General features: G+C 40.1%; 1 protein-coding gene across 1 annotated transcript in view; it reads left to right on the top strand.

Annotated features, from left to right (window-relative positions):
- Positions 1–228: 228 nt before the first annotated feature.
- HNMT (histamine N-methyltransferase) overlaps positions 229–11,550 on the top strand; it is a 35,447-nt gene continuing 24,125 nt past the window's right edge. The window contains exons 1-2 of the mRNA XM_081095704.1: positions 229–462; positions 4,443–4,495. Coding sequence (XP_080951830.1) covers positions 326–462; positions 4,443–4,495 — 190 coding nt within the window. The 5' untranslated portion in view covers positions 229–325. The remainder of the gene's footprint in view (positions 463–4,442; positions 4,496–11,550) is intronic.

Below are 11,550 nucleotides of genomic sequence, written 5' to 3'. Positions count from 1 at the left end.
CCACTTGGAACTTACTCCTGGGCAGCTGCTGACAAAACAGGAAGTGATTAGAATGTCATTTGTTTTTACAACTCTCTGAACTTTGGGAGTTTTAAATCAGGGGTTAAAGTATCAGTGCAAAGTCCCATACAAAGACTGACTTAGTATTGAGCTTTGCACAGCAGCCTTTCCCTTGCCAGTTACATTCAAAACAGCAAGCTTTTTTTTTTTTTTTTTTTTTTTAATACAAATTGGTGGGGGTGGGGAGAGAAAAAAGGAACTGGAAAAAGAAGGAGAAGGGAAGTTAAACCTTCCCTCCCTGCCTGTCTTCCTCAGAAAACCAAACATGGCATCTTCCATGAGGAGCTTGTTTTCCGATCACAGCAGATACGTTGAGTCTTTTCGGAGGTTCCTCAACAATTCCACGGAACACCAGTGCATGCAGGAATTCCTGGACAAGAAGCTGCCAGGCATAATAGCAAGGTAACAAAAAAGGACGCTTTGTCAAAGAGACAAGCCTCGCGTTTTCCTTTCAGTGATCGATGGGTGGAGCCCAGCCTGCAGGCTGGGCGAGGGGGATAAGAACTGCCGCTGATTGCAATGCCGGCTCCGCTCCCTCTTCCTCCCACTGGGCTCCTTTTCCTGTGATTCTTTAGTTCGACTTTTGCTTTAAACATTCAAAGGATCCCATTTGTGCAGCATTTCCAGCTGCGTGAAGATAAGCATTAACTATTTAAAGGCACAAATCCATGTTCATTTGGGAAAAGAGAAGATGCAAATCTTTGAGTTCAGATTTTTTTCATCCCTCCTCTAAATTTTGCATTAAAAAATGGCCCAAAAGGAGTCTAATATTCTTTTCATTAGAATCAAATATAAATAATTACCAAATGATATTTGCTCCTGAGGACTGAGTGGGTGCCTCTCAGTTCTCCTAATATCCATTTAAATTCATTTTTCTTATCTATTATTATAGTTATCACGCTCCAAAAAAATTGTCTTTTCCTTTCAACTTAATGTTAGCAATGTGGCCCAAAAGAAAAAGCATTTTCCTATTACCAGTGAACCTCACTAGTTCCTATCCTTCGAGCAGACTGCTTTTTTTGGTGATTAATGTGTTCAATTTGTGCCAGGGCTGATAAGCATTATGGGAGTAACAGATTCCACATGCTAAAGATAATCAAATCACCTATGTAGGGGTGGATTGCTGTAACTTACTCTGCTTCAGGAAATAATGAAGGAAACTGGGAAGAAATGACTGACTCTCGATCCAATCAGCAGCAGCAAGGGAAACTGAAATGTTATCTTTTTCCGGCTTTCTCTAGTATAGGCCTGAAATTCTTTCCCCAGTATGGTACTCTGCCTGACCAGAGAGACCTTGCTGGATGTATATGGGATTGTTTCCCTTTCTATTTTTTATGGCTTAGTTTTTAATATGTTTTAATTTTTTTTAATATTTCAATTTACAGTTGACAATTTAAATGTGATTTTTAAAGGCAGAGTATTATATAATTTTAATAATTAAAAAGTAATAGAATAATGGTGCAAAAATTAAAGCGGACAGCAAGTACAAACTTCTTATCTGGGATCTAATTATAGTTTGTTTCTTTGGGTCTTCTTGTTAATTTCTAAAGTTGAAAGTAATGAGTTAATTTCGGAGTTCTTTTGCAGACCTAAATGTCTGTGTTCATGTCTGTAGCTATCCAGTTCCTTGGTTTTCTTTAGCCATCAGTGTGGTTTGAAGGGGCACCATGAATGGATATATACATAATAAATGATGACCCTTCTCTTCAAGGTGTATACCATCCAACTGGAAATATTGAATGTGGAATTTGTAAAAGACTCAAGAACTTTCAAAGGCATAAATAAATTTTCATTATAGTGGTAATATATAATTAGAAATTATCTAAATCAAAGTATCATTTATTTAAAAATTAATCCCTGACCCCCACCTCCTGCTACTCCCTCCCAAAGTGATGTTTGGAATGAGCTTTAGCTGAAGGAGCTTTAAAATTGCTGCTAAACGTCGTTTCTAAGTTATATAAATACACAACATGCCTGCTTTATTTTTCATTCTAAAAAAACGTTCTTTGAAAGTCAAATGGTTCTAAAAGGCTTATAACAACAACAGCAAAAACAAAAAAATGAAAACACAAGAAAAACTGGTTCCTTGCCTTACCCACTCTCAACCAACCCTGACTCCCATTTTCCAGAGGCAAGCACTTTCACCATTCTGCGAAAATCTTTTAGTTGTTTCTGATAGAATTTTCTTTCCTAATTCTAAATAATAATTGCTAATATTTGCTGTGTGCTTGTCATGAGTAGACAGGTCTAAGAGATTTACATGAATTAAATCATTTAATCCTCATACTCCCCTATGAGTTAGATACCATTATTGCAGTCCTATAACATATTATTATTATTCTATTTCATGGGTAAAAAACAGGCAGAGAAGTTAAATAACTTGCTCAAGGTAACAAATCAATAAACTGGGATTTCAACCTGGTGGGGGACGTCCTGCCTGTGGGCCTTATAAGGCCCTCGAAATCATTTGGTCTGACCCTGCCAAGGCATTATGGGTGAGTTAATTAAATGTTTGACCAAATATATCAGGCTAATTTTTAAAAATATATTTTTATTGATTTCAGAGAGGAAGGGAAAGGGAGAGAGAAAAATATCAATTATGCAAGAGAATCGTTGATCAGCTGCCTCCTGCATATCCCTTACTGAGGATCTAGCCCACAACCCAGGCATGTGCCCTGACAGGGAATCAAACTGTGATCTCCTGGTTCATGGGACAATGCTCAACCAATGAGCCACACCAGCCAGGCTAGCAGGCTAATTTTTAGGTTGATAATTGTGTACTGCCTGCAAATAATGTTATAACTGTCCAAATGGGCCTTGGCAGAAAAAAGGTTCCCACCCATATGATCCATAGCCTCACTGTGCTATCCACACATATAAGCATTTTAAAAATTAATCAAGAACATAAATAGGAATGGGTATATATATTAAGACTCATGATTATGAGTTGGAAGATATTAGAACTAAGGAAGGCAACTCATTCATAAAAGTCCTTGACTCTACTTTCCAATTTCTTTAACTTTAGCCAAAGAGCAGACGTGTTTACATCCTAAAGCCCAACAAACAAACGTACTTTCAGTTCATGTCTCCCCTCTAGCAGTTAACCCTTTTCTTTTCACTCTTTCACCCTATTTCAACAATCTCTCTGGATCTTTCTCCTCTTTATCAAGCACACTTTAAATCCCACTGTCTTCTGTCTTCTTCCCTCAATCTACTTTTAAAACTGATATTATCAAATATATTAATATTGCCAAATTCAATGGAGATTTTCTTTTAAAAAAATTTTCAGTAGTACACTCTGCCACCTTTGACACTACAGATGGCTTTCTCCTTCTCTAGTACTCCTATCGTATCTCTGAGCTTTGCTGTTTTCCTGTCTTCTTTTTGTATGTCCCATCATCCAGTGACTTTTACAAGTTGGTATTGCCTCCTTATCCCACTACCCTTCTAAGTATCTGCAATATCCTTGGGTGATTGGAATCTACCCTTCTAATTTTGACCATTACTTTATGACAATAATTCTCCAGAATACATCATTTATCCTGATCTCTTTCTCACCCAGAGTAAATCTTGCATATCAAAATGTCCAAATGAGTTCAGATTTATCAAAACAAAATAAAACAAACAAACAAAAAAACAAAAAGAAAAGCCTTGAGAACACACACTAGTAGCATTGCCATCGAGCTGTGTCCTCCAGCTTCCTCTGGGCACCACGCTTCACCAAGTCATTGTGCACCCGCCAGGCCTGAAACTTGGCAGTCATTGTGCAGTCAGACTTGTTTCTGACCCCTTTACCTCAACCTAAAGTAAGTCATAGTGTTGTTTTCCAGGCCATAAATTCCACTCTATTTCTAATACTAGAGCTATAATGCCAGGCTTTATCATCTCACATATTGCTTGAGAGCAAAGGAGTGTCTTATTCATTTTTATCTTCTCAGTGCCTAGGTTAGGCATACAATAAATGTTTGCCTGTTTGTTGAAAATAGCAAGAAGAAAGGAAAGAAGGCAGACATAGAGATAGTATGAATCACCTCAACCTTTCCCCATATACAGCGAATGCCTAATTACATCCCAAGACTCAAGGACTCACTTTTTCTTTTCTTGTTCTCCAAATCAATTCTCAACAAATGATTTACCTTACCTCTGAGCTGTTTATAATGTGCTTCCAAAAGTCTACCAGTTCAAGATTGTTAATGAATAGAACCTATATTTCTAAAGATTTCTAAAGGCAGCAAGATAACTGCTGAAAAAATTGGAATCTTTCATGTTGGCCTAGCTTTTGTTCGCTGTAATTTTAGGCTGCTCTCTTTAACTAGACTTAATAATCAGATTTTTCCAAGCATCTAGCACATTTTTCTTAAACTACATATTTTTTTTTTCAGGATTGGAGACAAAAAATCAGAAATTAAGATTCTAAGCATTGGTGGAGGTGCAGGTATGAAGGACATTTTAAAATTTGAATTTCACTCCAGACTAATGTTGTTTGATGCTAATATTGTACATTATTTAGGAAAGCTACTTTGGGAAGAGATTAGGTTATTAAAACTAGTAATACGGGCAATACCACTTCAACTAAGGTTAATGTCCCCATAGATCTAAAGGGTTTATGACATCAGCCTTCATTACTATCTGTAATGTGGATAAGTATAGCTTTATTTTTCATAAATGGAAAAACATAGGATATATTTGATTAACTTTTATCCAAAATGATTTAACTGTTCACAGAAAAGGAAAGTTTCGTAAGACATTTCTTAAGGTTGTACCACTTTAAAGTGTGGTTCATGGACTGGTTGCTGGTTTGTAAACAGTCCAGGCGGAGATAAGAAGCCTGCACTGGAATGTAAATAAACACACAGCTCCCTTCTTTGAAAACTTGCTGCTATGGGGAAAACTATGCTGAATGACATAATTGATTTACCCTCTTGTGGACCTATTCTTTGAGTTACACTTGCCTAATGCATTCCCTTCCTCTGATTTTGTTCCAAATTTGCCCTCTAAGAATTCAGCACACTCCCAGCCCCCTTTTAAAAGCTTTTCATTGTATTACTACTCCTAGAGCCAGTGCCTTACCTTAGGGAAAAATGGGGAGTCTGGAAAGATATATTGAGGTGGGCATAGTTTCTGACTCTGCCACCAATGAACTATGCAGCCTTTGCTGAAACCTAGGCTTCAGTTTTCTTATCGGCAAAATGGGAACAATGAATCATATCTCATAGAGTGGTAGTGAGAATTATGTAGATAACACTTATAAAGTGGTTAGCACATTGTTACTGTTCCTATAAGGTGCAGGCTGGTCCCTTTTGTAAAAACAAAACAAAAAATTTCATCACCACACTTAGTCTCATATCAAACTCCTGAATTGTTTGCCTTATATTTAAGTTGCTAGTCATCTGGAGGCCTGAGTTAATATATTAACACAAAATTGGTGCACGGGTAGGGTCCCTAGGCCTGGCTGGCGATCAGCGCCCATCAGGGCCTTCTGGCCACGACCTTCCTTCATTCCACGCCGCTCCCTGGTGGTCAGTGCACGTCATAGGGAATGGTCAAAGTACCAGTCGGTGGAACTCCTGAGGTGACAATTTGCATATTAGCCTTTTATTAGAAAACTAGAGGCCTGGTGCACAAAAATTTGTGCACTCGGGGGGGAGAGGGGGGTCCCTCAGCCCGGCCTATGCCCTCTCGCAGTCTGGGACCCCTCGGGAGATAACGACCTGCTGGCTTAGGCCTACTCCCAGGTGGCAGAGGGCAGGCCCAATCCCTAGGTGCAGCCCCTGGTCGGGCTCAGAGCAGGACCGATTGAAGAGTTGGGGCGCCACCCCCTGTCATGCACAGAGCAGGGCGGATTGGGAGGTCGCGATGCCACCCCCTGTCACGCCCAGGGTAGGGCCGATTGGGGGTTGGGACACCGTCCCCTGTCACACTCAAGGCAGGGTCGATGGGGAGGTTGCGGCGCCACCCCCTGTCACGCACAGAGCAGGGCCACTCAGGGGGTTGGGGCACTGCCCCCTGTCACGCACACAGCAGGGCCCATCAGGGGGGTTGGGGCTCCATACCCTGTCATGCACAGAGCAGGGCCCATCAGGGGGTTGAGGAGATCCCCCCTGTCACTCACAGAGTAGGGCCAATAGGGGAGTTGGGGCACTGTCCCCTGTCACACACAGAGCAGGGTGGATCAGCGGGTTGGGGCGCCGCCACTGTCACACTCAGGGCAGGGCTGATGGGGAGGTTATGGCTCTACCCCGTCACACACAGAGCAGGGCCCGTGGGGGGGGGGGGGGCGCTGGGGTGCCACACCCTGTCACACACAGAGCAGGGCCGATCAGGGGGTTTGGGTGCTGCCCCCTGTCACGCTGACCCCAGTGCCGGGAGGCATATTACCCTTTTGCTATATAGAATAGAGGCCTGGTGCACGGGTGGGTGCCGGCTGGTTTGCCCTGAAGGGTATCCTGGATCAGGGTGGGGGTCCCCACTGGGGTGCTTGGCCAGCCTGGGTGAGGGGATGATGGCTGTTTGCAGCTGGTCACACACCCTTCAGGGTGGGGGTCCCCACTGGGGTGCCTGGCCAGTCTGGGTGAGGGGCCGAGGGCTGTTTTCAGGCTGTGGGTGACTGAAGCTCCCAACCACTCCTTTTTTTCTTTTTTTTTTTTATTCTGGGCCAGCTTTAGCTTGAGGCTTGGCTCCAGCTCTTAGGCCTCCGCTGCTGAAAGTAGGTTTCTGGCCTTTGCTTACAATGTTGCGATCCTGCTGGCTGAAGTCCGGCGGTATTTGTTACATAGTTTCTTAAACTGCAGGCTCAGAGGCCTGCAGCCGCAGGCGGGAGCATTGGTTTCCTCCGTCACTGAGGCAAGCCTCATGTTAGTTTCAAGCTGCCTGGCTGCAGGCTGCCATCTTGGCTGTCAGTTAATTTGCATATCTCCCTGATTAGCCAATGGGAAGGGTAGCGGTCGTACGCCAATTACCATGTTTCTCTTTTATTAGTGTAGATGTAGTCATATATATTGTTCTATATTACTCCTTCCCTCCCTCCCTCTTTCTTCATTGTTTTCTTTTCAAACAATCACTACTTAGTATTTGTTACCATTTGGTAACAAGTGGATGTTACATAGGGACAAGTGGTAATCTCTTGAGTCTCTTACGTGTAAGAGTTTTAGTACCACATGAATGAGTGAATTGTTGGCCCCGATTAACACAAAAATAACCAAGAACATGCTAGTGGAATAAGACAGCTACTTTTTCATGTTATTATTTGTTCATTTATCACAAAATACACTGTGATATAATGTAATAAGGATTAACCCGTAAAATAATTTTACTTTATTATCATCTTTCACCAAGAAAATAGAAAATAACAAGGACAAATAAGAAAGGATATTGCCACGAATGATCTTATAAAAATTGCTTAAGCTAAAATATTGCATTATTTCTTACTGGTATTTTAAATCCTAAGGATTATAAGAGTGATAAATTGCCCAGAGTTAATTCATTTAACCAAGACAGTCACTTCCAGTGTCCTTTGCATATACGTTTCAGGCACCCAACAGGCAATGATACTGTCATTTGATAGTGTCACTTGTATTTGGACAAGAAGAGAAGCCCTACAACGAAAAGTAATTAAAAACAATCTCTATCTTGGCCAAATTAATTGACCTTTTAATATAAAGTTAATTGCATTTCTAATGTAAATCTATCCAGATGCTTATAAACTATCTAGAAAAAGGAACAGTTGGCCTACACAGTGATTCCTTACATAAAGGTGCACATAGGAGCTCATTTAAAGAATTTATCAAAACAAAGGGAACAATACTTGGAGTTCTTCTGACTGAGCCCTAACATTGTATTAAAAACAAGCTCTGCCTTGGGGATGATATGGGCGCCCATTAAGGGCACTCTTCATAAGAAATTTGTCAGAAATACAAGAAAAAACCCAAGAGAAATTCAAGGTATTGATACTTAGCTTTCACTGTTGAACTGAGCTCCATGAAATCAAAAGCAATACATTTAAAATCCTTAGGTCTAGATGTCCCTGGCACAAAAGAGCAGTGCTTGGTGGGGGTAGGAGACACCCCACTCAGTTAGTTTGAGTGCTCATACACCAACTGGGAGATGCTCACCTGATAACCTGTCATTGCCTAACTGCAAGCACCTTGCAGAAGAACAACGTGGGTGAGAAACTTCCTATCCTTGCCTTAGAGAAATGGTTTCCTTAGAAGTTCCAGTCTACATTGGATCTGAGACTTTTGCATTATTCTGTGGCTTAAGTATCCTTCCAAATCAGTCACTGAACTCTAATCCCTGGCAAACAAGGTCACTGGCCCTGTCTGGTACCTTTGGCTCAGCTCCCAGAAAGCATCTACTTCAGTCTTAGCTTATAGTCCTGTCTGGTTTTACCTCCTAGATCAGTGATAGCGAACCTATGACACTCATTTTTTTGGTTGATTTTTCTTTGTTAAATGGCATTTAAATATATAAAATAAATATAAAAAATATGTCTTTGTTTTACTATGGTTGCAAATATCAAAAAATTTCTATATGTGGCAGGGCACCAGAGTTAAGTTAGGGTTTTTCAAAATGCTGACACGCCGAGCTCAAAAGGTTCGCCATCACTGTCCTAGATGTTCTCCTCTTGGTTACTCTGACACCTGCAGATCATCTTCTGCATATCTTTGTTGCAAATATCCTCTCTGCATTCATAATGTTGCTACCACTTCTCCCCACCACAATGGAAAAACATACAAAAAGCAAACCAACTAAAACTTTCCTACATGAAACTGCTGCCTTTATATCACTTAATGCTCATGCTCTTTGGTGGCCTATTTGATTTCCTTTTCAGAAACACAAGCAGGCGGTGCTTGTGTACCCTTTCTGTCTCCCGACTCTTCTGTAAGGATCGATGTTTGTGTGGAGAGGGTTTCAGTTAAGAGAGAATGTAAGGTATTTGAAGAGATGTTTGGAAATTCAGGTTAGAAGCCAAGCAATAATTAGGACTCTGAGCAGTTCAAAAAAAAAAAAAAAAAAAAGGAAATCAGTGTCCAACATTTTGATGTCACCTTTAAATAATTTATGTAAATAAAATACAATTTTTATTTACTAAGCAGTACTGCTATTCATAGCTTATACAGGAAAATGTATGAAATAAATATGTGAACCAAAAACAAAACAAAAAAAGAAAGAGAGAAAATCAGGAGAAAAGCAAGCAAATCATGGACAAAAGTTCAGACCATGTAGCTTTTATAGAAGTCAAACTGGGAAGTATAAGTCGTGTGCTGTGAACTTTAATGAAATACAATGAGCAGCTCCGATCGCCTTATTCAAGGTCTCAAAGTGTTCAGCACTGCTTTTCCGATATTGAGAGCAACTGCACTGTATTCTAAGTCTCATAGAACATGCTCTTTGGTCCGTCTTTGACATTCATGCTTCCTAAAATTAAGCCACTCCACAGAGATCCATTATTATTCAACTTTTTTTTTTTAATATATTTTATTGATTTTTTACAGAGAGGAAGGGAGAGAGACAGAGAGTCAGAAACATCGATGAGAGAGAAACATCGATCAGCTGCCTCCTGCACATCTCCCACTGGGGATGTGCCCACAATCCAGGTACATGCCCTTGACCGGAATCGAACCTGGGACCTTTCAGTCCGCAGGCCGACGCTCTATCCACTGAGCCAAACCGGTTTCGGCCATTATTATTCAACTTTAAAGAGTGTTGTTTAAATGGTACATCAAGAAAAAGAAACTTTTGCTAAGGAAGAACGCTATTAATTTATAGTGTATACACTTTTGCCTCGCAAAATGTTCCAAAAGGCAGTGTGGGCAATGTGTTCTCCTTGCTCTGGGCTCTGCTTAAAGGAGAATCATTTTATCTGCTGCAGTGTTCAGTTCTTCAAATGCCAGAAAGTTTTATAAGGGTTAGATAGGACTATAACTCAGTTTTATTTTATCTGGCTTTCTACTTCTATTCTTGTTAACCTATTGTGTACCAACTCAATTGCCATACCGTATATAATAGTATATACATATGTTTATAGTTTTTTAATCCACTGAAGCAACTCACATATGAATCACAAATGGTCCGAACTCTTACATAACATTTTTTTTTGTTGTTGTTAATAATATTTGACTTATGTTGACAGAAGTTAGGTTGTTTTCTTGTACTACAATATATGGACACCAGCATTCCTACAGGGGTTACAAAATAAAGAGTTTAGAGATCATTAACATCCTCAATTTACAAATAAGAAAACTGATAACCACCAAGACAGAATAAAACTCGGGTCTCTTGATTTTAGTCTAGTCCAAGAAATTGTACAAAACAATATAGACATTAATTTTTGTCTTGGCAAAGGAGAGATTAGGTACTCAATAATCACCAGCTGTTTGAAAACCTAATCTTATGAAATTATTAACCTTTTCTCTTTTCATAAATGACATGTTAAGGTGACACAGGGGTTTAGTTTTCTAAGAGAGTTGGTAGAAGTGAAACAAATAATTAAGGCAGACACAGGAAGAGCCAGTATGTCCGCTTTCGCAGCCAGGAGGTGGTAGGTAGCAAAGGTTAGTGCTGTCCAGTGATTCAGAGTAAGTCAATAATCTATATCAGCAAATTGGAGAAATATAGAGAATTGGGGGAATTTTTGCCCAGAAAATATGAATGTGCCTTTCACCATTTTCAAATATTTCCTGCTGATCAAACTCCAGAATATTTGCCCCTAAAGAGCCAGTGGTGAAAGAGAGAAAGATATCTTGGTTCAGTATTAGAGTTTACTAATGATCAAACCTGTCCAGAAATGAGAACACACATTTTGAGAGGTAAAGACCTATAGATACATGAACTTCTAAACTTCATCTCACCACAGGCTGGAGAAATACTTATCATACATGCTATGGAAGGGACTTAGGCACTGGTTTCTTAGGTGGTTAGGCTGTTAAACATACTTTTAATAAAAATAAATAAAAAGAAGTATGATCTTGTGAGTAACCTTCTAGAAAGAGGTAGGCAATTCTCCTGAGTGGTGTGGCTAAGGCAGCTGTGGGCAAACTACAGCCTGTGGGCCAGATCCGGCCCATTTGAAATGAATAAAACTAAAAAAAAAAAAAGACCATACCCTTTTATGTAATGATGTTTACTTTGAATTTGTATTAGTTCACACAAACACTCCATCCGTGCTTTTGTTTTTTGGCCCTCCGGTCCAGTTTAAGAACCCATTGTGGCCCTCGAGTCAAAAAGTTTGCCCACCCCTGGGCTAAGGCCATGTTTGGTTATAATTAAGGAAGTGAAATTTATATAGGACTTCTACATATGCAGACAATTTTTAGTCTTCATTTTAATTGCTTGTTACTTGAAATGAGTAAGAGCTGATTTACTTATGTGCAGCATACTAACAATTACTCCATTATTAAGAAGGATATGAACTCTAGTGATTCACTAATAAAACAGGATTTAGGACTGTCTACTTCAGGTAACCAGTTTGGGGCCTCGGATGTAGAGGCA

Source organism: Myotis nattereri (genome assembly GCF_964212035.1).
Source record: "Myotis nattereri genome assembly, chromosome: 7".
In the NCBI taxonomy this organism is placed as follows: domain Eukaryota; kingdom Metazoa; phylum Chordata; class Mammalia; order Chiroptera; family Vespertilionidae; genus Myotis; species Myotis nattereri.
The sequence above is the reverse complement of the archived record's forward strand: the minus strand, read 5'-3'. Positions and strand labels throughout refer to the sequence as shown.